General features: G+C 50.6%; 9 protein-coding genes across 9 annotated transcripts; 5 read left to right on the plus strand and 4 right to left on the minus strand.

Annotated features, from left to right (window-relative positions):
• Positions 1-405: 405 nt before the first annotated feature.
• Positions 406-4,964, plus strand: Aud_007094 (MRX complex DNA-binding subunit; the record flags this gene model as incomplete). Its single annotated transcript, XM_043291987.1, has 6 exons — positions 406-411; positions 670-707; positions 921-1,011; positions 1,071-1,154; positions 1,207-4,896; positions 4,956-4,964. The coding sequence occupies 6 exons, from the start codon at positions 406-408 to the stop codon at positions 4,962-4,964; spliced, it is 3,918 nt and encodes a 1,305-aa protein (XP_043147922.1).
• A 294-nt stretch (positions 4,965-5,258) lies between these two features.
• Positions 5,259-6,997, minus strand: Aud_007095 (putative DNA repair protein Rad1; the record flags this gene model as incomplete). Its single annotated transcript, XM_043291988.1, has 5 exons — positions 5,259-6,404; positions 6,593-6,632; positions 6,693-6,747; positions 6,812-6,841; positions 6,895-6,997. 5 exons carry the CDS (start codon positions 6,995-6,997, stop codon positions 5,259-5,261), a joined length of 1,374 nt encoding a protein of 457 aa, XP_043147923.1.
• A 308-nt stretch (positions 6,998-7,305) lies between these two features.
• On the plus strand, positions 7,306-8,886 carry gcnE (histone acetyltransferase GCN5; the record flags this gene model as incomplete). The annotated part of the gene is made up of 7 exons (XM_043291989.1): positions 7,306-7,327; positions 7,392-7,486; positions 7,542-7,598; positions 7,659-7,867; positions 7,927-8,041; positions 8,095-8,802; positions 8,866-8,886. 7 exons carry the CDS (start codon positions 7,306-7,308, stop codon positions 8,884-8,886), a joined length of 1,227 nt encoding a protein of 408 aa, XP_043147924.1.
• A 1,059-nt stretch (positions 8,887-9,945) lies between these two features.
• Positions 9,946-11,189, plus strand: rgsB (putative RGS domain protein (Rax1); the record flags this gene model as incomplete). The annotated part of the gene is made up of 3 exons (XM_043291990.1): positions 9,946-10,100; positions 10,175-10,901; positions 10,953-11,189. The coding sequence occupies 3 exons, from the start codon at positions 9,946-9,948 to the stop codon at positions 11,187-11,189; spliced, it is 1,119 nt and encodes a 372-aa protein (XP_043147925.1).
• Positions 11,190-11,906: 717 nt separating this feature from the next.
• Aud_007098 (PCI domain-containing protein) lies at positions 11,907-12,936 on the minus strand (the record flags this gene model as incomplete). The annotated part of the gene is made up of 2 exons (XM_043291991.1): positions 11,907-12,616; positions 12,678-12,936. 2 exons carry the CDS (start codon positions 12,934-12,936, stop codon positions 11,907-11,909), a joined length of 969 nt encoding a protein of 322 aa, XP_043147926.1.
• A 1,635-nt stretch (positions 12,937-14,571) lies between these two features.
• ctpA (Cu(2+)-transporting P-type ATPase CCC2) lies at positions 14,572-18,144 on the plus strand (the record flags this gene model as incomplete). The annotated part of the gene is made up of 1 exon (XM_043291992.1): positions 14,572-18,144. The coding sequence occupies one exon, from the start codon at positions 14,572-14,574 to the stop codon at positions 18,142-18,144; it is 3,573 nt and encodes a 1,190-aa protein (XP_043147927.1).
• A 414-nt stretch (positions 18,145-18,558) lies between these two features.
• Positions 18,559-19,938, minus strand: Aud_007100 (uncharacterized protein; the record flags this gene model as incomplete). The annotated part of the gene is made up of 4 exons (XM_043291993.1): positions 18,559-19,061; positions 19,119-19,770; positions 19,829-19,877; positions 19,931-19,938. 4 exons carry the CDS (start codon positions 19,936-19,938, stop codon positions 18,559-18,561), a joined length of 1,212 nt encoding a protein of 403 aa, XP_043147928.1.
• A 531-nt stretch (positions 19,939-20,469) lies between these two features.
• Aud_007101 (phosphoribosylaminoimidazole carboxylase ADE2) lies at positions 20,470-22,380 on the plus strand (the record flags this gene model as incomplete). The annotated part of the gene is made up of 4 exons (XM_043291994.1): positions 20,470-20,935; positions 21,002-21,099; positions 21,155-22,112; positions 22,184-22,380. The coding sequence occupies 4 exons, from the start codon at positions 20,470-20,472 to the stop codon at positions 22,378-22,380; spliced, it is 1,719 nt and encodes a 572-aa protein (XP_043147929.1).
• Positions 22,381-22,676: 296 nt separating this feature from the next.
• Aud_007102 (uncharacterized protein) lies at positions 22,677-25,977 on the minus strand (the record flags this gene model as incomplete). Its single annotated transcript, XM_043291995.1, has 12 exons — positions 22,677-23,647; positions 23,709-23,748; positions 23,803-23,919; positions 23,980-24,334; positions 24,386-24,516; positions 24,567-24,706; positions 24,768-25,050; positions 25,103-25,284; positions 25,343-25,667; positions 25,745-25,770; positions 25,826-25,865; positions 25,927-25,977. The coding sequence occupies 12 exons, from the start codon at positions 25,975-25,977 to the stop codon at positions 22,677-22,679; spliced, it is 2,661 nt and encodes an 886-aa protein (XP_043147930.1).
• Positions 25,978-27,613: the final 1,636 nt, after the last annotated feature.

Below are 27,613 nucleotides of genomic sequence, written 5' to 3' on the forward strand. Positions count from 1 at the left end.
CCTCAACACTGCGCGGGTTCAGGCGACGTGTCTCGACAACTATGCCTGATCCATTATCGATCAGTCAAAAGAATAGACATCTCTATCAGAGTCCAATATGTACAATACTTTCTACCCTCGCAGGATTTGATCGATAACAGTCATGTCATTGAGTTGGTTGGGTTTTGGGGGTCAGCCAAGGGAATAGACTGCTACTGAGGCTATTCACAGCTGCAGTTCCACACATCCTTGCCACCTATATAACCACACCAATGTTCCACTCACGAGCATTAACTAGTAGTCACCACTCTAAGGTGACGTTGTACCTCCTCAGCAAGCACCCCTGTTTATTTCAACCAACAAGTGGAGCAATGCAAAATATAGCTTACTCTCTTCTCAATCAGCACATGTCAGGCGCTGTACAAAATGCTAGTCATCCGTAACCCCAAAGCAAACAAATCCCATTCATCTTGAGCACGCTATTTTGTGGAGAATAATAAAGATAAAGTTGCAACATACAGTCTCAAGCTCATAAATCCATTTGTATATATCACGTGACTTCGCGCTTCCTTTCCGCGTCTCTGACGCGCAGGCAGAAGCGGCGATATTGATAACGAGCTTCAATTAGGCTTGGGATGCACCGACAGTGTTGGGGCGGATAGTGGCTTGACATCCTTTAAAGACCTTTAGAGTCTTGTGGGCAGCACTGTAGTGCTTGATTTCAAAATGTGAGTCCTGCGCGCTTCAGAACAAAATAACATCGAAAACTGATAAGATTGGCAGGTGTAAGTGATGCGGAGCTCGATGACGAAGCACAAGCCTGACGCTTTGCTCCAACTATAGCGAAGATAGACAAGCTATCAATCCTTGGGTCCGTCCATTCCTACAGAAGCATACGCTCAAGGTTTTGATTTGTATACTGATTCGTGATTCTTTCTCAGTGTTCGATCATTTGACAACACCCGCAGTGAGACCATCCAATTTCACACACCTCTTACATTGATCGTCGGTTATAATGGCTCAGGGAAGACGGTAGGGGCTTCAATAAGCGGACGGCTTATGAACATAATTCATGCTGAGTGGGAATACAGACAATCATTGAATGCCTCAAATATGCTACGACCGGCGATCTTCCACCAAACAGTAAGGGCGGTGCATTCATCCATGACCCCAAGGTAAGCTTGGAGCTCTCTCCTATTATAGAAATATTACTGAATTATTGCGCAGCTTTGCGGAGAGAAAGAAGTCCTAGCCCAAGTGAAATTATCCTTTAAGAGTACATCTGGAGCGAAGATGGTTGCTACACGGAGTCTACAACTTACAGTGAAGAAAACGACTAGACAACAAAAAACACTCGAGGGACAGCTTCTCATGGTCAAGGATGGCGAAAGAACAGCTATCTCATCACGAGTAGCGGAGCTGGACCAAATCATGCCTCAGTATCTTGGCGTTTCGAGAGCTGTCTTAGATTCCGTCATTTTCTGCCACCAAGATGAGAGTCTCTGGCCTATGAGCGAACCCTCGGTGCTCAAGAAGAAATTTGATGAGATTTTCGAAGCTATGAAATATACGAAAGCCATCGACAATATCAAGGCCCTCCGGAAGAAGCAGAATGAGGAGCTAGCAAAATACAAAATCATGGAACAGCATGCCAAAGAAGACAAAGAAAAAGCTGATCGTGCAGAGAAAAGATCCATCAAGCTACAGGACGAGATTGAAGCGCTCCGCGCTGAAACCCATCAGCTCTCCCAAGAGATGCGCCGTGTTGCGGAACTCGCCGACAAAGCTTGGAAAGAGTCTGAGAGCTATGCTCAGGTTTTAGGGACTTTGGAAGGAAAGCGTATCGAGGCAAAGAGTTTGCAATCGACAATTGACAATCTCAAAAGGCACCTGGTTGAGCTTGATGATCCGGATGAGTGGCTGCAATCAAATCTAGAGCAGTTTGAGTCTAGACAACTTCAATACCAACAACAAGAGGAAGCTCACAAGGAGAATTACATGGAGATCAAGGATCAGATTGAGCAAGCCCGTCAGAAGTTGGGAGCCAAACAAGCCGAATACGGAAAATACGAGAATGACAAAGCCAATTTCGAGCGCCAGGTAGAAAGGAGACAGAGGATGACAAGGGAGATTGCTCGCAGTCATAACATCCGAGGCTTTGATAATATCCAGGATCAATCAGATATTGACGACTTCATGCGGAAGATTAGAAAGCTGTTGAAGGAGCAAAACCAAGCGCTGGAGCGCGTTAAGCGTGAGGCGCAGACAGAGCTACGCGAAGTACAGTCTACTCTAAATGAGGTCGGGCAGCGAAAGTCTGCATTGCAGGAAAGTAAGAATGCGGCCAAGCGTCAAATTGCTGCAAATGACAAGGAGGCCTCCAATTATCAAGCGAAGCTCTACGAAATTGACGTTGACGAGGGCGTCCAAGCTGCACTTGAAGCAAACATTGAGGACATTTCATCTCGACTGAACGACGCCAAAGATCGTGCTCGATCGGCCTCACTGGACCAAGAGATTCAGGAGGTGAACTCAGAACTCCACACCCTCGAGGATGAAGGCACACGCCTCAATGCTGAATTGATCGAGGCCACAAAACGAGCCGGGGATTTTGCCCGGTTAGATCATCTCAAGAAGGAACTCAAAGAACGAGAACGCAGCTTGGAAACTATGAAAGCTGCACATGGCGAACGCCTTGCAAAGTACATTGGTGCAAACTGGGGTCCAGCCACTGTAGAGCAAGAGTTTCAGCGTGTCCTTGAAGAGGAGTCCAGAAACGTCTCTAGTGCTGAAAGCCAACGTGACGGCGTCAGCAGGGAGTTGGAGCAGGTCGAATTCAAGCTCAATACTGCCAAGAAGACACTGGCTCAGCGACAGAAAGAGCTCAATAGCTGCGCCAAAGAAATTCGTGAAGCCATCAACGAGGAACCCGAAGAGTATCCCGATGCACTCAAACAACGACAAGCGCAACTCGACGTCGCTAGAAGGGACGCCGAGCAGAGCGCCGGACTCGGCGACTACTTTATGCGTTGTCTGGAGACAGCCAAGCAGGTAAAAGCCTGTAGACTGTGCCAACGAGCGTTCAGGGCCGACGCAGAATTCACCGTATTCCAGAAACGACTAGAGGGATTGGTGAAAAAAGCGCAGATCGGTGTGGAGGAAGAAGATGTTGAAAGATTTGAAGCCGAACTCGACGCGGCCCGCGCAGTAAGTACAGCTTACGATACGTGGACTCGCCTCTCCAAAACCGAGATTCCGGATCTAGAGAAAGAAGAAGACGAGTATGTTCGTCAGCGGGATGAGCTCCTGGACCAATTAGAGAATCATGACAAGATCGTCAGCGAGAAGGTTGAAAAGAAGAGAGACGTTGAGGCTTTATCGAAAACGGTCAATACGATCGTGCGATACGAGAGCGAAATCAAGACCATCCGGTCCCAGATACAGGATCTGTCCGCCAATCAACAGGACAATACTGCTACACGTACTCTGGAAGATATCCAAGAGGAGATTGCCGGCATTGGCGAGAAGTCTAGAGCTCTGAAAAAGACCCTGTCCAAGCTCACAAATGACAGAGAGCAGGCACGGACTGAGATGAATACCTTGGAGTTGCAGCTCCGAGATGCTAAAAGCAGGCTTGACAATGCGAAGTTCCAACTAGAGAGAAAGTCAGATTTGCTTGCTCGCATTGAGGAATATAGGAACCTTAACAACCAGCAACGGGAGGCAATCGCAAAGGCTGACAGAGACATTGAGGAGCTAACACCGGAGCTCCTCAAATACCAAGCTCAATATGACGATATCAGCCAGCGGGTTGAGGCCAGAGAGAGGGAGATGCAGCAAGGAATATCTCAACTGTCGGAAAATATACGCCAATTGGATCTGGCGACGGAGGAGATTGATTCTTACAACGAACGAGGCGGACCGAGTCAGTTGGAGCGTAGTAGACGCGAGCTTCAAACGATTGAGACTGAAATCAGCCAGCTTGAAGCGGAACAGGCCAATATTACCAAAGAGATCAATAAGATCTCGGCACAGCTCAAAGACAGCGAGAACACGAAACGCCAATACTCCGACAACCTGACATACCGCCAGGCAACTCGAGCGCTGGCAGAGGTGTCCGCAGAAATTGAGAATCTGGCAGCTCAGAACGCAGAGGTGGACCGAAGCCGCTTCAAGGAGGAATCAGAGCGCCGAACCCGCGAGCACAACGCGCTTGCTGCCAAGCAAGCGAGCAAGATGGGAGAGATGAAGTCTAAGGATGATCAACTGATGCAGCTTCTGGCGGATTGGAACACGGACTACAAAGACGCCGCTTCCAAGTACAAGGAAGCGCACATCAAGGTGGAGACTACCAAGGCTGCTGTTGATGATTTAGCTCGGTACGGGGGTGCTTTGGACAAAGCCATCATGAAGTATCATTCGTTGAAGATGGAGGAGATCAATGCAATCATTGGAGAGCTCTGGCAAAAGACATACAGAGGCACCGACGTTGACACGATCCTTATCCGCTCAGACAACGAAAATGCAAAAGGAAACCGATCCTACAACTACCGCGTCTGCATGGTCAAATCGGGCGCAGAGATGGACATGCGAGGACGCTGCAGTGCAGGACAGAAAGTGCTCGCGAGTATAATCATTCGGTTGGCCCTGGCAGAGTGTTTCGGCGTCAACTGCGGCCTGATCGCACTCGATGAGCCGACGACCAACCTCGACCGGGACAATATTCGCTCTCTTGCTGAGTCCCTGCACGACATTATTCGGGCGCGTCAGCAGCAAGCAAACTTTCAGCTTATTGTGATTACTCACGATGAGGAGTTCCTGCGGCATATGCAATGCGGTGACTTCAGTGATTACTATTACCGGGTCTCCCGCAATGAGAAACAGAAGTCGATCATCGAGAGACAATCCATTGCAGAGGTAAGTTAAGATTATCTGTATTGCTAGCATAACCGCTTCCATATACTAATGATTTCTAGGTCATGTAATTTACTGTCAAAACCCGTACGATGCTTTGCTTCATGCTATAAAGCGACTCCAGCTTCATGATTGAACAAGGGAAGATGACCAGCGCATGGACCAGGCGACATGCATTGTTAATTGTCTGCTTTCCCTGTATATTATTAGCTGAGCCAAGTGATCTTGGGTTACATATCGCATTTGTACTGGCGTTGGGGAAGGGAAACAGTCCTAAACAATTGATCGATATTATTGATGTCATTATTTTCAACGTTCTCTTCCAACCTCGACCAAACATGCCGCTGAACTCGAAGCACTACCCCCTAATCCATTTCCAGATCAACATCATCTTCGTCTAGTAATGGTACAAAACGAAAGTCCACGAAAGTCACAGTGCTCCCAGTACTTGCTCCCGACGACCGCACGGCACCAGTAACGTTGTTGTCGAACTCAATCATGAACTGCAGACTGAGAACGCCTTGTCTATCTCCTCGGATACTCACTTTATTGGCTACTGCCATAGCGCGAGCTGCCTTCTGAATCATGGAGAAACGATAATTCTGGTTGATGCGAGTGCCCATGGAAGACGGCGGGCTGACGAGAAAAGTTTCGGTGACGGTAGGTGCGAGTTTGGTCCTCTTGGCCCGCGCTCGTGAGCCATCATCAGTGAGTACCTTATGGGTTTGAGAGGGGCCATTGTTGTGGTTCTGCTGTTCAATCGAGAATTCGACCGTCGATTCGCTGAGGGGACCACCAGAGCCTGACAAAGCGAAAAAGGGTTCTCGTGTCGCCGAGGCCGAGAGTTTGAGGACAGTGGGATCAGTTGCGCCGAGCTCCATGATCGCGTTGTGTAGCCATGCGGAACGCATGATTATTTTCATTACTATGCCGTCGCGCTGGAAAGGGATGTCGGTGTCGGTGTCTTCGGGTTCGTAGGTCGTCAGATCGCAGGTTGTTTTGACTCCTGTTTCGGAGAGGGTGATGCTCAGCGGAGCGCCTTCGTGCGAGTACTGAATTGTGCAGGAACGGTCGAGGAGGAGCGCAGGGGATGTGAATGCGCTTGATGCTGAAGGGTTCGGCGGTTGGACGCTGACTGCTCTGCTGAAACTTCCAGACGACGCGTCGTTAATGTCAAAGATTTTCAGCGTTTCCAAAAGGGCAGACAGTGATACCACGAAACATGGGTAGTATGCGGTCTCTGCGGTGTCGTCATGGTGGCCTGCGTCATTGGCCTCATTGCTTGGGGTTGTCGGGGGATTGAAGGTATAACTGGTGAAGAGCGCTTTGTCGAGAAAGGCAAGTCCTTGTATCACTCTGGTCTCCTCTGCTGAAAACCGGATTCCGTCTGGAGTTATTTGCACGGTGGCTTTTGGAACGAATCCAATGCATTGTAGCAGAGTATAGAGCTGGTGAGCGTTGCTGGAGACAGCTGAAAAGATGGGGCCTGTATTTGCCATGGCCCTAGGACTCTTGTCTGTACAGATAGCCAGGGAAACGCATAGAACATATGAGCTCGGAAAGATTGATTATGAAATAGGCTGGTGGGCTTGTAAATGCGTGGCTAGTAAAGCAGCTCTCGCCCTGTTACACGTCTTTTTGTCTTTCAACTTTCCGATTTATAGTACATAGAAAGGATCGGTATGCGAGTCACTCAAACGTAGACACCAACGGCGCAGATCATGTATACGGCACCGAATCTGTAGAAGTGTAATATGAGCGACGGGCGTGGCTCCAAATCAAAAACTGTCGTAGCTTACCCGAATGCCAATGACGCCGGAACCCCGAATGTTGCGATGCTCAAGAAGGAGCGATCTATTTAGCGAGCAATGGTGAGCTATAACCCGGTTTGACTTGGATGCGCAGAACGAAAACATACTCAGACCGAAAAGACCAGTAAGAACCAATGCTAGAGTGCCAATTAGTTCTGTCAATCTTGACGGAGGCCATAACACCTCTTACCACTCAGCAGCAGACTGAAGCCAACGAAGAACTGGTGATCTTTCGATATCAGGGGAGAGTAAGGGCTTGCGGAGGCTGCCTCCCAGACTTCGTTCAGAGACATGAGGATAAGCTGAGTAGACTTCAAAATCGAGCAAAATCAATTATCAGACAGCTTATACAGCAATTGATGTCTGTAATGGAAAAGAACAACTAGTCTACATTACTCCGCCATCGCAGAGCTTCTAGATAGACGCAACACGTCAGGCCTAAGTAGCTTATGGTTGATCTGGCCCAATCAATCTCGGATCAACATAGTCCCGATCCTAGGTCCTCCCTCGTCTCCCCCTGTGACGCGGAGACCGCAATTCGGCGCCGCTTGGGCACAGGCTGTTGAAGAAGACAGTTTATAACAGAAATCTCAAGCCCAATATGCCGGCACTTACATCAGAGAGTGAGTCCGCGTGCCGGGTGTGTTGGTTTCTGTGGTTTTCAGACTTGATTGACCATAGATACAGGCTCCAAGCGGAAAGCTTCGGAAGATGCGGCTTCCCCGGATTCCCAGAAACAGATTAAAAAGGCGCGCACTGACTCTCCTGAAAGAGAGCCAAAGGTTTGTCTTCACTTTGAACTCGTTCCATTGCCGTTCTGACAGTGTTTGTTTGTAGACCGAAGATGAACCTCTTGGAAAGCCACCACTGAGGATCGTTCCCTTCCCAGAAAAGGTAAGCTTCACCGGTGGATGTTGATTCGACGCGGAGGCTGATGTTGATCCCCCACAATAGCCCGCTGTCTTAGAAGAACGACGAGGTGAAATCGAGTTCCGAGTGGTCAATAATGATGGCTCACGGGATAGTTTTGTCGTTCTCACCGGGTTGAAGTGCATCTTTCAGAAGCAACTTCCAAAGATGCCTAAGGATTACATCGCGCGACTTGTCTACGATCGTTCGCATTTGTCTATCGCCATTGTGAAGCACCCACTAGAGGTTGTAGGGTATGTGTGGGAGAAATGGCTGGGTTAGTTTCTTGAAGAGCTCACCAATTGTTTTCTAGAGGAATCACCTACCGGCCGTTCAATAGCCGCAAATTCGCGGAAATCGTCTTCTGTGCCATATCTTCCGACCAGCAAGTCAAGGGTTACGGTGCGCATTTGATGTCTCATTTGAAGGTATGGCTAGGAATTAAAGCCGCAGCAGGAGTGGTAGCTAACTTTAAGAGCAGGACTATGTGAAAGCGACCTCGCCCATTATGCATTTCCTGACTTATGCGGACAACTATGCGATTGGTTATTTCAAGAAGCAGGGATTCACCAAGGAAATCACGCTCGACAAGTCTATATGGATGGGTTATATCAAGGATTACGAGGGAGGAACCATCATGCAATGTACCATGCTCCCCAAGATCCGATATTTGGAAGCAGGTCGCATGCTTCTGAAGCAGAAGGAAGCGGTGCAAGCGAAAATCAGGGCTTTCAGCCGTTCGCATATTATCCACCCTCCGCCCAGGGAATGGAAGAACGGAGCTTGCAAGATCGATCCTCTGAGTATCCCTGCCATTAAGGAATCCGGATGGTCACCGGATATGGACGAATTGGCGCGGCAACCGCGCCATGGGCCGAACTACAATCAGCTTTTGCACTTGCTCAACGACATGCAGAACCACAGTGCTGCGTGGCCGTTCACTCAGCCTGTCAACCGCGATGAAGTTCCTGATTATTACGAAGTCATCAAAGAGCCAATGGACTTATCGACGATGGAAGAGAAGCATGAGAAGGACATGTACCCGACCCCCCAAGATTTTATCAAAGATGCCATGTTGATCTTTGACAATTGCCGGAAATACAACAATGAGAATACACCATATGCGAAGAGCGCGAATAAATTGGAGAAGTTTATGTGGCAGCAGATTCGCAACATCCCGGAGTGGTCGGTAAGTATTTCTCTTGGATAGTTCCCTCAGAGGGAAGAGCATCTTGTACTGACTTTGTCATAGCATCTGGCCGATGGGCACTGACTTATTTAATGGTTGATCGATACTTTCTGATCTTGAAGCGATGGAGTTTTGGTTTGGTTGGCGTTTATTCTTCTATTCAACGAACAAATACCCAATGGATGCATGGGGGAGCATTTTGGCCATTCCTATCTAGCCTTCGATGACTGAACAAATGATATGGCAATATCACAAGAATCACTTCGTACATTCCTCACTCTCTGCCGCGGAAACCGCTGCTGTAAGCTTTAATTCCTAAGGAGCCCCGAGACGAAAAGAAAGGCTGGAGAGCAGTCAAAGCCGGCAAGGGAGCTTAGAATTTGGGCGAACTGCTGCATTGAGACGCAAAATGATCTATCACAACATGTGGGTTTGTCGCTGCCCTTTGCCTCTAGCCACCAGATGATTCTAACATCATAGTCCATCCCTCCCTTGCGTGTAATCTTGGAGAACGTGGTGAGCTGTTGATGATCATTAGCTGGTGGGTCCTTCATTTCGGAATAACTTTGCGGCGAGCCGTTTGTTGGCTTGCGGATCATGAAGATGGCAGGTCAACAAGAGGAAGACAATTACTATCTAGTATGAGAAAGTTGCTCTGCAGGTGGTCGGGGCAATCCACCGTCCTTCTTTTGCTGTTATAATTATTATTATAATATCGCAACGTGTGCCCTGTTCCTCCTTGTCCTTATTGCCCGTTGTCGTTCCCACTGGGCGGCTGGAGGGATTGTTACTTTTAGCCGTCTTTTCCCACTTCAGGCGCCCTCTCCAGGGGCTCCTGAGCCTGAAAGTCCTAGACTTACGAATCTCTATCGTTCATTGCTCTGATGTCTTAATTTGGACTAAATTACCTCCAGTCATTCGTTAATCTTCTAATTCTTTGCGATCCTTTAATCGTGAGCTGGCCATCTTCTTATTATTATCGAGACGTTGGTGGAACAGTAAACACGGGCCACTCCTATTCTTGGACCAAGACGATATTCTCCATCATTTCCAACTTTTTCGCTCTTGATCTCACGCCAATTTTCGCTCGTTTGGAACTCATATTGGACTTGCCTTGTTGGTTGCCTATCGCCCTCCCTTACAATGGCGTCGCCATCACTTTTGGACATGGAGCCTAGGAATCGGCTCCCAACACTGTTTGAGGTCCTAAGTCGTCGCACTTTGGCTCCTGTCGACCTATTCTCTTTCTACATATACATGCGAGACCAACAGCGCTCGGTCGATTACTTGGATTTCTGGTATGCGCAAGATCTCTGCTTGAATATTGCGGCGCATGGATCACGGGAAAAGTTCTGACCTCGAAGTGAAATAGGCTCGATGTGTCACAACATATGTCTCTATGTCGCCATTATGTCCGCGAACTGCGTCGGTCTGTCTTAGTTGCGACGCCTGATCTTGAAAAAGCAGACAGTAAAGGCTCATCCGCCGCTTTGGATAACTTGGAACATCTTGGCGATATCCCGCTAACAGAAGCCGGTCCCTCTGGCTTGCGCCGGGGCTTTCGTGATTACGACGACAAGGACGCCGATCAAAGGCTGTCGGCCTTCCTTCGCTCAGATGGTCACACATCCCAGCATTCACCGCAGAGTAGCCTCGGGTCACAGAACGCTGCTCGCCTTCCTTCCAATGAACAACAGCCTCGTCCAAGCTTCGGGACACAGAACGAATCGAATTCGCCTGGCCATACAGTCACGCGACACGATATTCGCGCATCTGCAGAGAAGATTCTCTACACGTATTTACTTCCCGGTGCGGAAAGAGAGATCGTTCTTCCGGAGGAAATGGTGTCAACGATAATCAATCTGATTGAGGATGACGGGAGAGACGATCCAGAAGTGTTCGACCCCGCCAAAGACTATGTTTTCCAAGCAATGGAACGCGACGCATACCCTGGGTTTTTGCAGGCAAAAGCCTTGGGTAATCTTGTGCCATTGACCGTTGTGACTCGCTTGGCTTTGGCTTTGATTAGCTTTGGCGGTGGTTTCTGGGGCGCCTTCTACGTTGTCCTACGAGACAAGCCGCGGCACATTCGTTGCTGGGTAAGTTCTTCTTTCATGTTTCCTTGCGCGCTTTTGCTAATGAGGGACCAGGTGATTTTGCCTTTCATTGTGGCTGCATATTTCATCGCTTCGTACCAGTACAAGATCGACCCGGTAATGGCGTATTTGGGGTACAGTGAATACACGTTCATGAACTGGGCTCAAATTCGCGAGCCTTATGTTCGTAAGCTCCTGAATAAACGAGCTACTGCAACTTTATTCATCGCCCTACTGGTCGCTGCCGCATTGAGCATCCTGTTCATTTTTGTTCCCGGTACTATGCTCTGATTTAGTCATTTTCAGGCTGTTAGGCAAACGTCCGCTCTACGAGGCCTCACTTACGGACGCCCCTCTGATCCATTGAAAAATTCTGGTGACTATGATCATGCCATGCGAGCCCAGCTGTCCTACGCGGGACCGGCACGTCAGTTCAGGCCTTCTTTTTCGGCCTGGCAAAGCAGCTGTTACATAGGCTAGCCACTCGGTTTGTTCTCGAAACCGACACTTCTGGATATCCTCGTCCTAGTTGCGCTCCGTTGAGCCCTTCCTCACGCTTGGGACGATTCGAGCAAAACGCGGTACACCCTTCTGGCTGACGCCGTGTCATTCGGCTCAAGGCCACCCCATACCGGTCCCTCCAGCCACAACAGACTTTCCTTGTCGCTTCGTCTTGTGAATGTTGCCTTCTTGATTGCTCCTTGACCTCTTCATCTTCTTACAATACCCATTTCTGTCTATCCTGCATGATGTTCAATTTCAATGATTGCCAGTGAAACGTTTGGTGTTCCGGCATTGGTCCTAATCTGCTATAATATGCAATCTTAATGGCAAATAAATCTCGATCAAATGCTGATATTGCATTTCGTAAGTAGCCTTGGCATGATGGCTCTATGCAGAAGAGTGAACCATCCGGAAGAAGATACATCATGAGCTCGTAATGACCATTACAGGTCCACTGTTAACCTTGCAATTGTTCATCTCTTTCAGTCAGTAACAATGCTACTATTAGGATTTCTTTCCCAGGATGCGTTTCGCATGTCTCGCGCCAGCTCCGCTCAACCCGAATCTAGAAGATCCTGCACTTTCATCAATGTCCATACGCGAACCAGCCGCGTGTAGATCGATACCGCCATCATTTCCATTATCCCAGTACCCATCATCCTCATCATCGTGGTCGTCAGCGCTGAACTCGCGCTTATTGCCCCCTCCTTGGCCAAACCGCTGCGCTCCGCCGAACTTCTTGGGCCCGGTCCCGCCTCCCGCCGCGTCCTTTGCGCTCCCATCGGATGCGGAGGCCAGTGCTTTTTCAAGCAGAGCAGCCCGGGCCTGTTCTTTCGCCCTACGCTTCGCGGCATTGCTCTTGATCTTGGCGATTTCGGCCTCAATGTCGCTGATGACGTCGCCGCAGCGGCCTTCCCACTGTGTCAGAAGCGAGATCATCGTCGGCAGCGATTGGGGTCTGATGTCGCGGAGGGGCGCGACAGAGGTCACGTTTACGAAGGGGGGATTGGAGGCGGGGGAGAGGCGGGCGGTGATGAGGGAGGAGTAGATGGCTTTTGTGACGAGAGATTCGAGCTCAGCGGGGACTGAGATAGAAAGGGCGTCCATGAGGGTCTTGTATGTGAGGGGTTTGAGTGTTGCGGACAGGGTGAGGAGCGAGAGGAGGCGGAGCTTGAGGGCTTGTTCGGCGTTGAGGTTGGGGAGGTTGGGTGTTGCTGATGGGGTTGTTAGGTCTTATCGGCCTAATGGTTCAGCTTGAAGGGCTGGCGTGCTTACTCTGGTAGTCCTGCCATGTTCCCCAGGCGAAGATTTCCAGGAGGGTCAGGTAGCCTTGGAACTCTTCTGGGGTGTTTGGGGAGCGGAGGGCTTGGATTGTAGGCGTTTCCAGCAGCTCGGCGAAGACATAGGTGTGCGGATTTGAGGTTGCATTTGTGATTAGGTTCGCAACGAATCGTGGGGAGGTAGCACTGTTTGAGTCGGCCAGGTGGATGAAGGGTTGCAGGGCCTCGATGGCCCGAGTATGTATTTGATCCATTTGGGGCTTGGTTGTCTGGTGCTTGATGGAGGTCAGCTGCTGCTGCTCAATCGGCGAGATAGTCGAGCGTAAACCTACATTCAAGGCAAAACTGAGATGCGAGAGACTAAGAGTCGTATGTGAGACTCACTGGAGCTGTCTCTGATAGAATAGTTGACATCGATAATAGTGGGGATGTTGATGGTGATGATGATGCCTATCCAGCTGTCATCCGAATTGGGGTTGTTTGTTTATGATGCAAACAAGTTCTGTCACCTAAGATTTCTGAGAGATTCAAGAATAATTCTGATAATAATCTCCAGATCGATATGAAGTATTCTGCACTACTCTAGGTTGGTTGATCGCTGTTGCTACATCAGATCCCACATTATCTAATGGAACTGCGAATTGAGACGTTTGACACTCCGTCAATCAAGCAGCTCAATTCCCTTCTCCTCAGCATTATGCAGCCTTTTGCTTATTATTGTTGACCCCTGGGAGAGAGGCGAAAGATTAAGACCATATTTCGCATGTAGCTTGTCCAGTATCTAGACGTTGTGATCAGGTCCAGTTAAGTCCTGCTTCATTTAAGGAGGCTATCTGAGGGGCTAGACTGTATCATGACTAGTAGAAGCCTTTACTTGAAACTGGACAGTATCCCAATGAGGATAGGGGACTCTGGGATTTGTTTCATGAAGGTCAACCGTAAACTGTACTGCAATTGTACATGGCACCTGCCATAATCATTCTTACTGGGGCTTTTGCAAACTTGTGACTATCCTCGGTAATGGAGGTTGGCGGTTGATCATGGTAGCAAGCCGTCAATAGTGTTTAAAATCGTGTAGTGCACGCAGAGCAGACTCGTCACACAGCAAACAGAATCTATAGGACCAGACATGAAAATCTCGGTTAACCTTTTCTGGGCTGGAGAGCCGAATTTTTGAGTCAGACCCAAGTGATGATCCAGGGAAGAGACCAAGGAGCGGCGATGAACCCCTTGCATATCGAGTCAGGCATTGGAAAGGTGTGACACTGCAGCTTGGTCGCAGTCAGCCCAAAAAGGGTGGTGTACAGACTTGAGAATTTCTGCTTCAGAATGGATCGCAAATATGTGACATTATTCGCAAAAACAAAACAATGGAAAAGCATTCCCCACAATAGTATCGAGAAATGTACTCAGTACGGAGTACTTTGGGCAAGAAGCGACTACTTGATGATCCTGTGATTTACCCGAGAGGCCGACCAAGAGGGACTAGGAGGAGTACTGACTGATTAGATTAACATTAATAATAGCGCCAAACAGCCCAAACCACAGCCATTGCCGCTGATTGATTGTGTTTTAATTCTTTATGCATTATGGACCTCTAGCCAAGACCTTCCGGCTGTTTCTTCAGTTGCCCGCAAGAAATATCCAAGAAGGAAGGGATAAAATGATATGCCCTTATCAAACTTCCGACTACATCCGTTCCTGTGCTCCCTTCGTCGGTCTTTTCTCCGCTATTTATCTTTGACGTCAACCCAGCTCGCAGTAGGCGCCGGCTCCTGGTCTCTCTTTTCATAAACCTGTGGTCTCCTTTCCATAACCAACCCTCATGCGGTAACACGCTGCAGTATAAGCTTCCGTTGCGTAGCTTTCCTGAAGTCAAACCCCGCGCGATGGCTGCCTCCGATCTTGTACGCGCCCACGATACCGGCTCCCCCGCTGCCAGATCCCCAGCGCATATGGCGACCACAACAGTCAAGGTGGATGGAATGACATGCGGGGCATGTACTTCTGCTGTTGAGGGCGCCTGCAAGGGTCTGGAAGGCGTAGGAGAGGTGTCAGTTAGCTTGATGATGGGCCGAGCCATCGTTCATCATGATCCGACCATCATACCTGCGGAAACGATAGCCGAAAAAATCGAAGACTCTGGTTTTGATGCTGAGATCATCTCCACTGACGGTCCGTCGTTAGGAGCCGATATCCCCAGAGATGCGCAGAATCCGACGCCGCTATTTTCGACCACGACGTTGGCGGTGGAAGGGATGACGTGTGGTGCCTGTACGTCTGCTGTGGAAGGAGGACTCAAAGAAGTCAAAGGCGTCAAATCGATCAACGTCTCATTGCTATCAGAACGAGCAGTGGTGGAGCACGATGCTTCTGTGATCACGCCTGAACAGCTCGCGGACATCATCGAGGATCGCGGCTTCGGCGCGACGGTGCTGGAAACCTCAACGCCGCAGGACGGTCCTCGTGGCTCGCAGGAAGATGCGGACGCTAAACCTCGCTTCATGACCACAACCGTCTCTATAGATGGCATGACATGCGGCGCTTGTACATCCAGCGTCCAGAGTGCCTTCGATGGTGTTGATGGTGTGGTTCAGTTCAACATTAGCCTTCTTGCAGAACGCGCTATCATCGTCCATGACCCTGCTGTTCTCTCAGCCCAGCAAATCACCACAATTATCGACGAGGCGGGTTTTGATGCAGCTATCATTTCTTCAGAGCCTAAGCTGTCTACTTCTAGCTCTATGAACAGCGTGACCCTGAGTTTACACGGCTTGCGCGATGTAGTCGCGGCAAATGATCTAGAAGACTCCCTTCTCCGGAGACTGGGGGTCTACTCGGCGTCCATCAATATGGGCACATACAAGCTTAAAGTTTCTTATGATTCCGCGAAAATTGGGATTCGAACCATTGTCGAGGCGATTGAGGCTGCCGGCTACAATGCCTTGCTGTCTGAGTCGGACGACACCAACGCCCAACTGGAATCTCTTTCCAAAACCAAGGAGGTCCAAGAGTGGCGACGTGCGTTCTTAGTCTCTCTCTCATTCGCGGTGCCCGTTTTTGTCTTGAACATGTTGCTTCCCATGTGTCTACCGATGCTCGACTTCGGCAAGCTCCCATTATGCGCAGGCGTGTACCTCGGGGACGTGCTATGTTTGTTGCTCACCATCCCCGTACAGTTCGGTATTGGGAAACGATTCTACCTGAGCAGCTATAAATCACTCAAGCATCGCTCACCGACTATGGATGTTCTTGTCATGCTGGGCACATCTGCGGCTTTCTTCTACAGTGCCTTCATCATGCTTGTGGCCATGTTCTCAATGGCTGACAGACGGCCCGGCACCGTGTTCGATACCAGCACCATGCTCATCACCTTCATTACACTCGGAAGATGGCTAGAGAATCGGGCTAAAGGTCAAACGTCAGCCGCTCTCTCGCGACTCATGTGCCTGGCTCCGTCTACGACGACAATTTATGACGATCCCATTGCCGCTGAGAAGCTCGCCGAGGAATGGGAAACTGCCAAAGTTTACCCCGATGAGAAGAAGCCGGCATCATCAAGCGCAGAAAGATCTGGTCCAGGTCCCAGAGTGATCCCAACTGAGCTCGTTGAAATAGGCGACATAGTTGTCCTGCACCCCGGAGACAAAGTTTCTGCAGACGGGGTTGTCATTCGAGGCGAAGGTTACGTGGACGAGAGCATGATCACTGGTGAAGCGTTACCCATTCGTAAAAAGAAGGGCAGTACCGTCATTGCTGGAACTGTGAATGGCACTAGTTCGATTGACTTCAAGGTCACCCGAACCGGCAAGGACACTCAGCTCAGCCAGATTGTGAAATTGGTTCAGGACGCGCAGACAAGCCGGGCTTCTATCCAGCGGGTGGCGGATATCGTCGCTGGCTACTTCATTCCGGCTATCATCAGTCTCGGTCTCATCACGTTCTTCGGTTGGATGTTCGTTAGCCACGTTTTGGCCCATCCTCCGAAGATCTTCGTTGCCGAAGGCAGTGGCGGAAAAGTCATGGTTTGCCTGAAGCTGTGCATCTCTGTCATCGTCTTTGCTTGTCCGTGTGCATTAGGCCTCAGCACTCCAACAGCCGTCATGGTCGGTACTGGCGTTGGTGCGCAGCAGGGCATTCTAGTCAAGGGTGGTGCTGTGCTTGAAGGCGCGACTAAAATCAACCATGTTGTCTTTGACAAGACTGGCACCCTGACTACGGGGAAGATGACTGTTGCAGAGGCCAGAATTGAACGCCAGTGGGCCTCCAACGAAGGGCGTCATCGACTTTGGTGGTTGATCGTGGGTCTCGCGGAGATGAACAGTGAGCACCCTATCGGCAAGGCCATCCTCTCAGCAGCAAAGGCGGAATCAGGCCACTCCGAGGGCGACGGACTACCGGGCAGCTTGGGCGACTTCAATGCCCATGTTGGTAAGGGTATATCTGCATTGATTGAGCCCGCGTTCAATGGAGAACGGACAAGGTATCGTGTTGTGATTGGCAGCGCCGCGTTCTTGCAGTCTCAGGGTGTATCAGTTCCAGAGCCTGTCGAAGCTGAAGATCAGCCCAGCAGCGGCCCGAAGCCTACCGCTGGCATCACGCAGATTCATGTGGCCATCGATCACCAGTTCTCCGGAACCATCTTCCTCCGCGACACTGTGAAATCGACTGCCGTGGCTACGATCGCTGCTTTGCATCGCATGGGGCTCAAAACTTCGCTCGTCACTGGAGATACCATGTCTGCTGCCTTGTCTATCGCTTCGGCTGTTGGTATACCCTCTGAGTTCGTTCACGCCTCTGCCTCCCCCTCCGACAAACAATCCATAATCGCTTCGATGCAAGAATCCGGTGACCGCGTCGCCATGGTAGGCGATGGAATCAATGATTCCCCGGCGCTGGCTACCGCATCAATCGGGATTGCTCTGGCTTCGGGAACAGACGTCGCCATGGAAGCCGCCGACATCGTGCTCATGCGACCAGACGATCTCCTGTCCGTTCCCGCTAGTCTGTCGCTCTCCCGCGCAGTCTTCAGACGCATCAAGCTCAATCTCCTGTGGGCCTGCCTCTACAACGTCATCGGCCTTCCATTCGCCATGGGTCTCTTCCTGCCCTTTGGCGGCTTCATGCTTCCGCCCATGGCCTCAGGCGCGGCAATGGCAGCATCAAGCGTCTCCGTCGTCGTCAGCAGCCTGCTCCTGAATTTCTGGAAACGTCCACGATGGATGGACGCCGAGAAGCTGGAGAAGGAAGCCCAGCTCGCCGGCGCTAGCTCCCACGCCTCCCGGAAATACTTGTGGGCGGCTGCTTTCTCTGTCTCCGGTCCCGGCAGTCATACAGGCCCGTTGGGTTGGGCCCGCCGGACAGGCGCGAGAGTCTGGTCGGCTGTCACTGGACGGAGTCCAAGAACAATAGAAACCAACGATGGCTATGTCCCTCTACAGGCGGTCGAGCCTGTCGTTTAATTACCTCTGTTCCCCTTCTTGAATGTTTTTCGGTGTTTTTGTCTCATTGTGCATTGTTCATAGCTAGGATTCGGCTTATGAAGTACCTGCATGATGGGTGTCTCTTCTTACGCCTACTAATGAATAGGATAGAGATATGTGCTTTCCGAAGGGCTTGCCAGATGTTCAATGATACGTAGTGTCTCTACGACTGCATTCTTAGTATAATGCAAAATTCCAAAGGATACGAAGCAGCAGTGCTTGAATCTTTGGAATAGCTCTGTAGTCGCACGTAGGTAGTGAAGTCACTTCATATCATTCATCATTGAAGGCCAATAGTCAATATATGACCTGTAGACTGTCGCTCATAGATTTCCTGATCATCATTATATGAAACAATGCAAGCCCAAGAAGCACAATCAATGCAAGCAGCCTCTAAACATCCTTGTCCTCTGTTGCCTCGGAAGATTGAGTAGCTTCTGCCGCCGCTGCTGTTGCTGTTGCGGCAGGAGCCGATTCCCCCGCCTCTTTTGCATCGTCAAGCTGGATATCCCCGTCGCTGTCTGCATTAGCCCGAGACGCCGGCTCCCGGTTCTCCGTTTGATCGTCAGCAGTGGAACTAGGTTGTTCGGCCTGTGCTGGCGACTGAGTAGCATGGGCGTTTGCGTCCTGTGCCAGAGTCATCTCGACTCCCTTGCCGTCCTGCAGGCCCATATCCGCTACTCCTAGGATCGGCGGCCCCCGAGCGTGGGGGATCTCCTCGGACGGATCGGCTGGCGGGGGGCTAGTACCACCCATAGTCTCGTTGTGTGCTGTCATTCCTGAGGATTGGGCTTGTGCTGTCGGTTCCAAAGCGGTGTCGCCCTGAACCTGCTGTTGAACCTGCTCTGAGTGTGGTGCTTGCGCGACCATTGTTAATGAGTCACCTGAGACTAGACCTACGACGCACGACTGTCAATATGGAATGTATGGAGACGAGTAAGTGAGAGCGTTACCTTCACTGAGAGTAGCTCCACCGTCGTTGCCCGGGGAAGATGCGCCGGCCAACCAAGGGATCGGGGTGAGCAGGGCTCCACCCAGCGACTCATCGCTTCCTGGGGCATGATCTGGAAACATGAAACTATGCCCTCCTCCGTTCAAGACACCATTGGCCTGACCGGCGCTGGTTTCTGTTTGAAGCGGAAATACATCAGCGGTACTTGTGACGGAGACGACTCGATCGACGGCTCGCAGGTACGCAGGGAGGGTTCGATAGTGTGCATTAGGTCGGAGAACTAGTTCTGCCAGTCTTTGTATGGTGTGCGGAGGCTTCGACGTAAAAAATGTCTTTAATGTGAACTTGATGGAATCCAGCAATAACATAAGCGGTGGGGGGAGCGTATTGGTTGTGGAATCAACGAATGACGGTGGTTTGGAGTCTGGAACACGCTCGCCCGATGGAGGCGGTGTGGCAGCTGATGCGGGTATTGTCGACTGTGAGGGGTGTTCTAGCTCCGTTGGAGGAGTATTCTCCTTGTTGCTGCTCGGTGGCACTGAGTCGGGTTCTTGCGAGTGCGAAGCGGGAGGGTAGGAAGATGGCCGCTGCTGAGCGGCTGGTGACTGGGTTTCGGCGTGGAATTTGGGCATGGGAAACGGGTTGTATACATTCTACTTATCTGTCAGCCCTCATGCAAAGTGGATAGAAGGATGAGTAGAGCCTGCGCACATGTTCTAATCGCTCGAGGAGAGGCTCGATCATATTGGGCCATTTGTCACTAGACAGGGTATTAGTATTCGATCACGATATATATAGATTGACAGCCCGTACTAGTCCATTGAGCCGCCATTGGCGACCGTCTCTAAGCTTTCTTCATCTATAATTGCAACATGTCAGCACAAAATAGCTATAGCAGCTCATGGTGGCATTCCCCAGGCTATGTTGCCAGGGATAAAAGGACACGAACACAAAGCGCGCTCATGGGCAGATGTTCATTTTATGAGAGACGCTCTAAGCAGCTTACCCAGTGACATTTTAACTCCACGCTTCCTTCTCGTCACTCTGTTGTCGAGGTAGCCCGCAGACGCAAATTGCTTGCTCCAGGTTAATAAATGCAATGGAATGCTATACGCGTGGGGAGCGGCTCTCCCGGCAGTCGAAGCTGGTGATTGGCTGTAGTAATCGCTTATCGGAGCATCACGTGATGGTTATCGGGCCAAATTTTCGGAGGAGTCATCACTTTCCCCACGGCGGGCAGAGGGAGGGGCCTTGTTTCACTCTCCCCAGACGTTGCAAGCACTGTGGTCGGTGAATGACCTTTGAAGCGGATCAATTCTAATTTCCTAGGCTCCGTCATCAGTCTTTCCAAAATGTGGAACTCTCCAAAGGTGGGAGTCCTCGGTGGAGGTCAATTGGGGCGAATGCTCGTTGAGTCGGCGAACCGACTTAACATCCAGGTCAATGTTCTGGACGCAGATAACTCGCCTGCGAAGCAAATTAGTGCCCACGACGGCCATGTGACTGGCTCATTCAAGGACCGTGAAGCTGTGCGGAAATTGGCGAAGACCTGCGACGTTGTGACGGCCGAGATCGAGCATGTCGATACCTACGCTCTCGAGGAGATCTCCTCGGAGGTCAAGATTGAGCCCAGCTGGCAAGCGATCCGAACAATCCAGAACAAATTCAACCAGAAGGAACACCTGCGGAAATATGGCATACCAATGGCGGAGCACCGGGAGCTGCTTGAGAACACACCGGCTGAACTCGCCAAAATCGGCGAGCAGCTTGGGTATCCATTGATGCTTAAGTCGAAGACGATGGCCTACGACGGACGTGGTTAGTGACCAAGGACAGGATAATAAAGCTATATAGTATGTTCTTGTGGCTGACAATGGACGCCAGGAAACTTCCGTGTCAATTCCAAGGACGATATCCCCGAAGCCCTTGAAGCGCTCAAGGACCGGCCATTGTACGCGGAGAAATGGGCCTACTTCAAGATGGTTGGTCTTTTATTCACTTCATAGGTGGCTTCGGACCTAATACCGACGCTCATAGGAATTGGCCGTAATGGTTGTGAAGACCAAAGACGAGGTCCTCTCATACCCCACAGTCGAGACAGTACAAGAAGATTCGATATGCAAGCTCGTTTACGCACCTGCCCGCAACGTCTCCGACGCCATCAACCAGAAAGCTCAGGAGCTAGCCCGCAAGGCAGTCGCAGCCTTTGACGGCAAAGGCGCGTTCGGTGTGGAGATGTTCCTTCTCGAAGACGACAGCATCATGCTGTGCGAAATTGCCAGTCGCATCCACAATTCGGGCCACTACACGATTGAAGGATGCGCCCTGTCCCAGTTTGACGCCCACCTCCGCGCCATCCTCGACCTGCCGATTCCCCCACAGAGCCTCGAAATCCGCCAACCGTCCATCATGCTCAACATCATCGGCGGAGCCGCCCCAGACACCCACCTCAAAGCCGCCGAGGCCGCTCTCTCCATACCCAACGCCAGCATCCACCTCTACAGCAAGGGCGCTGCCAAACCCGGCCGCAAAATGGGCCACGTCACCGTCACCGCCCCCACGATGCACGAAGCCGAGAAATACATCCAGCCCCTCATCGATGTTGTCGACGAGATCCGCTCCAAGCGCAGCGACATCAAAACGCAGCCCGCCAAGTCCGGCCCGTCGAAGCCCGCCCCCTCCGTCGCCGTAATTATGGGCTCCGACAGCGACCTCAAGACCCTCGTTCCGGGCCTGAAGCTCCTCCGCGATTACTTCGGCATCGAACCCGCCGTCGACATCACCTCCGCCCACCGCACCCCAACGTTCATGGCCGAGTACTCGGCCAGCGCCGCCGCGCGCGGCATCAAGGTCATTATCGCCGCTGCGGGCGGCGCCGCCCATCTTCCCGGGATGGCTGCCGCTCACACCGTCCTGCCTGTAATCGGTGTACCGGTCAAGGGTAGCTCGCTGGACGGCGTGGACAGCTTGTACAGCATCGTCCAGATGCCTAGAGGTATGCCGTCTTCTTCCTTTCATCCTCTCTCTTGTTCCCCTGGAAGGCCCGCTAATCGGTCATCCCTACAGGTGTCCCCGTCGCGACGGTAGGAATCAACAACAGCATCAACGCCGCCCTCCTGGCGGCTCGTATCCTTGGCGCATTCGACCCTGCTATCCAGCGTAAGGTGGAGGCGTATGCTGAGCAGGCTAGATACGAGAACATGGAGCTGAAGGGGACCAAGATGCAAGAACTCGGATGGGAAAAGTACTTTGAACAGATGTAACAGAATATAATAGCTAGATTGGATTACTGATGAGAATGGCTGAATGACTCTACCGACTTACGGAATATCAAGGGATGAACAGCAGAACGAGACAGAATTAGAGATTACGTACTCGAAACTAATCATACAGATCATAGCGTGACAGCCACAAGACATCATACACAAGATACTGCAAGCACAAAACTCAGAAAGCGAAAACATGATATCTCAAAGCCAGTACATGCGTCATCAGTCAGGAACAAAGGAAATATTTAAGGGAGTGGGCAGACATTTGTCCTCATAGCTAATGTTACCTTTTAAGCGGTCTGTGGGTTGAAAGCCTCGGGCGTGCCTCGGACGGTAAGTCCCTCGCCAGTGACCTTCGCAGCGGCCCCTTTCTGATGACCGTTGGTGTGGCCGTTGGTGTGGCCGTTGGTGTGGCCGTTGGTGGCCCCGTTGCTGAAGGCGTTGTCCATCTCATCTGCGAATCCACGCGAGGGAACTCCAGTTTTTGGATATCCATCAGCACCGACCTGACCACCCTGGGTCGCTCGACCATCGGCTCCCTCGGTGGGTCGGCCAGCAGGCCTATCTCTCAGCCGGCTCTCAGCCGTCTGGTGAGGCTTGCGTTGGACGGACGCGAGCTTGGGAATGTCCTTGGACTCGGAAGCGCTGCCGATAGAGAAGATTGGGCATTCCCAGCGCTCTCCTTTGCGCGCGAGCTCAGTGTATTCAGTAGCCTTGGTGGAGACTACTCCAGGGAGCTTGATGTCTGGGAACATCGAGTCGTGAAGAGTAGTGACTGTCTGGATCTTGGTGTCACGCTGAGCAATTTCTTGAGCCTTTTGCTTCTTCTCGGTCAGCTTCGCGCGGGCAGCGTCCATGTAGCGCGAGTAGATGTTGGGGGCATTGGCAGGATCCTGCTTGGTAGCTTCCTTTGCACGCTGAACCTCTTGGTCGACTTCAAAGGCAAATGCATCACCCTTGACGAAGGCGTCATGGATCTGCTTTTCAAGCACCTTCTCCAGGGTAGGACGAACAATGTTAAAGAGCATAGGCTTGAAGATGGCAAAGAGAATCTTGTGCTTGGACTTCCTCAACTTGATGTCGAGATCGTGAATCTTTACCGTCACCTTATCCAGTTTGATAAAGTGCTGACGGTCCTCCTTATGTGCCGTGGAGGCCGCGATCTTGAAACCAAAGCCCTCATTACCAAGGAAGATGTCCATGACACCCTTGTCTGTGATTGAAGGGAATCCATGCTTCTTCTTGATATAGTAACTGACATCTAGTGAGGAGTTAGTAAAACATAAACCCATAAAACCGTCATGCTTCGATAATGAACCTACCTCTGAGGTCGGCTTGAATACCCGACACCGAGATCATGATCTGAGCAAGGAATTAGTTTAAGCAACGGACATAGCTGGATAACGCCTGACGAACCTTGTTGTCTCTCTTGTTACTGATGTTCTTCCGACCCCAGCGGAAATAGTTATCACTACCAAATTCCACGACATTCGGCATCAGATTGTCACTCTCGATGACGAGATTCTCAACAACCTGTGAATTACAACGTTAGTCACCTGGAACTCGCAAGACAGATCCTTGAAGCAGACTCACCACGTCGGCCATCGGATCGGACACCTCAATGCGAGGCACAGGGACGTAGCGAACGTTCTCAAAGATCGAAGGCAATATGACATCTCTGATATCCTTAAGCAGGTGCTTCTTGAAAGCAACATTGCCAGTAGCGTCTCGACCAAGGTCGTTGAAGAGCTTCTCCAAAGCTGAGCGGAATGCCCGATTCTGAGGGTCTTGATTGAACTGATCGCCTAAGAATCTAATCTCATCAAGGATCCGATCGGTATGATCCTTGTAGCGGTCGCGCAACAGGTAACGACCGTGATCGTACAATCTGTCCCATTCACGGTCGCAGTCCTCCTGCATGATGTAGCCTTGTTCCTGCAAGGTTTTCCTGCTCGAGTCAGAACTATCCGTATAGTCTACCTTGGCGGGCCGGACTTACCTGATGAAGGTGTCCATGTTCTTGAACCAGCCTCTGAGTTCCGGGTCCCTGTCGGCATCGCGGTAGATTTTGTCGAGGGAATCGAAGAAATCATCCAAGGACGTGCTGTTTGCAAATCGTTCAATGAGAGTCTGGCAAGAATATTAGCTTCACCGTCAGCGCTCTTCTTCTGGTCACTCACCTTGAGATTCGTTTCCATCGATCTGATTCTCTCGTTGCCACGAAATTCCTTCGTGGTTCCAGCACCTTGTTGGGAGATGTCTCTACTGTGGCGACCATACTTTTCAGCGAGAGAAAGGAGCGTGCCAACAGCTTGCTGGTCTATTTGTAGGCCGCAACGTTAGCGTCTATCCAAGGTTTCTGGTCTCCGAATTGAACTTACAATCAGGATGACCCTGGATTTCAATAACCATCTTCTTCAATCGCCAGATAACTTGCTCTCGTCTCTCTTTAGGCATTTTCTGCTCCAGGTAGCTACGAGTCCGCTCCTTGAGCTCCTGGGCCCGACTCTTCGCTTCTTCAGAAACCTCCTCTGGGACCTTCTCTTTGGCCTTCTGGGCTGCCGCACTGACGCCAGCCTGGGCATCGACATCCTTAGCAGTGGCAGGATCCTGGCCACCCGTTGCAGACTGTGTCGCAGTGTTTGCTACATCACCAGCTTCTTCCTATGAGAGAAGTGAGCACGCGAGCACATAATCTGCCAGAAGAGGGTCTTACCTTGCTTTTCTGAACGCGGGACTTGAGTTGGTCCTTGGGGATATTGGGCTTCTCGTGCCAGACATTCTCCTCAGCGGGTTGGTCGACTTGGGACAGCTGCTCTTGTGAAGGTCGAACCCTGTCGGCAGCTTGCTGCGAGATATCACCAGCCATGTCACGAGCAATGATCATAGCATCGTTCACTGTGAAACGTCAGTACGATATTTACCTCGGCACTGACTTCCAAGTGATTCCACTTACAGAGCTTTCTGAACTCCCCGTTTGTGATCAGGAGAGTACCCAGGGTTTTTAATCCTTCGACAGCCTTGTCGGCGTCCTGCTGTGCTGATTCTTTGCTCACTGGAACATTTGGCTGTACCGGCGCTTCGGTAATCTTTTGAGCTTCCCAGATAAAGTCTTGCAATAACTGGCCCTCATTCTTGCTAAGAAAGAGTTTCTTAGCTTCATCAATGACCACCCTGAGATCCTCAACCAGGGCCTGGCCCTCGCTGGACAGTTCTTTAGAAGGCGACGACAGGGCCTTGGAGGTAATGGCACTATTCAAGGCGACATCACATTGCTTGTTCTACAGAAACACTTTATCAGTATTACGCACGACATACGCGCCTTGACGCATTTTGCGAGGATGATCCGTGGACTAACTGATGGAAGCTTGCCGTTTTTGAAAGCTGTATGGTCCATTAGCCTGAAACGATTGCTGAAAGATAGGTGCTCCAATCTTACCTTGATATATCCCGAACAACTGAAGCTTCTGGTTGATGTCCTGGAGCAATATCACCGTCAGAGTATCCCTTTGGAGTGTAGGGTTGCATTGGTATGCGTACCTTTTCCTTTTGCTTAGGGTCCATAGGACGATTGACAGTTCTAGACGGCATGATGAGGTCTGTTTGCACCGCTAATGGACGGCTTGCGACCGACAATGACAGTCAAATAATGTTGAGATAGAAATTATGGCTGCCACAAAGAGACCTCGATGGCCACTTGAGAAAAGGGATAGATAAGCTCCGCTAAGACTTTATTTGAGGGAAGGAAAGAGACGAATAACAACAACAGACGAAATCAAGTGAACTAGAAGAGAAACAGATAACGAAGATCGCGTCACAGGGGTATCACCGGAATGGAGGGCGCGAAGGGCGAGAGGAATGTGTGTTCAGTTGAGGTATGAAGATCAGTGGTGAGGAATACAGGACAACTATGGATCAGAGTGACGAGGCCAAAAGTGTTTGGAAGTGGGTGAATTGTGGTGACCTATTTAAATAGTTTCCAGACAACTGAAATCAGATCAAAGGAGGGGGCAAGGAAGAGGAGAGAAAAAGTTGTTCGCCGGTGACATCGATTAAGACTGTTATTGATAGGGGGCTGCAACCCTTCCCTGGATGCTTGACGTCACCGTGTCGTGGGTTATCTGCCTGCGCTGAGGGTTACGGCTACTAAGGTAGGGAGTACCTGAGGTAGGTACCTTACTCTTGCTTTTGGTTGGGTTCCTGAAGCATGAACGATACGTAAGAGAGGACCTCTCCTGTAAGCATTGTTCTTTTTCTTGTCTTGGAATTTGGTTCAGCATGTGCATATGAGTTCCGACGAATATGAGCTCATACATGATCTTGGCTGAAGACAATCAGTCAATCGATGGGACGAGGCAACTAAACCAAAGGGGCCAAGACATCATCTGTGCTTGGTTATGAACATGGCCTAGCTATCACCTACTCAATAAAGTTCAGAGAATGACGAAAAGCTTGAGCTCTACCTAGCTAGCCATTGAGTCTTGACGATTCCATCTTACGTTTACAAGAAAATGTACATGGTAGAGCCAAAGTCAGCTATCAATGCTGATTCCCCCATCTGCATCAGCCCACGGTTTGCAGCCCACAAGGCAGAAACAAAATTGAAGCCGCTGCGCTCTTGTTGGCTCGATCTCTTCTACGGAGCAGGGACTTTCGTAGGGCGTACCCACTTGGTAGTTTTGTCCCAGTAACCTTGAATCCAGAAGGCTTGGCACTGAGCATCGTTTTCGTAGCCACAAGGCACGAATTATCTAGTGTAGAGTTTGAGGTTGGCAAAGAGAGTAAGTCCGCAGCGAACAATGTGAAATCATAGCTCCATAAGACGGGCTACGTGGTCTATTTGCCATCCCGAGCAGGTTTCGATGCGCTGGGAATCGTTCCGCGATGACTTGGTCAAGGTCCAGACAAAGTTGTACTGTAGCTTTTTTGTGGATCATCAGTCTGACGTCAGGAGTCGATCTGCCCACCACTTCAGCACTCCGCAGTCCAGAAGTCTACAATCGCTGCATACTACCCGGTATATGGTACCTCTTATTCAGCCCAATACTATGGCCAATTGCAGGTATTTCTTCCGTCGAATTTCCTGGATAAAGAAAGTGGGGACGGGGAAAGCAGCTCTAAGTACCACGTAGTAGAGATCGCAATCAATTGCATGCGCACCAACTAGAAAAGATAGCGGTTGAAGGTTCCACTTCGTCCCATATCATGCAATGTGGAGGAATGGTTG

Source organism: Aspergillus udagawae (assembly GCF_001078395.1).
Source record: "Aspergillus udagawae IFM 46973 DNA, scaffold_5, whole genome shotgun sequence".
Taxonomy (NCBI): domain Eukaryota; kingdom Fungi; phylum Ascomycota; class Eurotiomycetes; order Eurotiales; family Aspergillaceae; genus Aspergillus; species Aspergillus udagawae.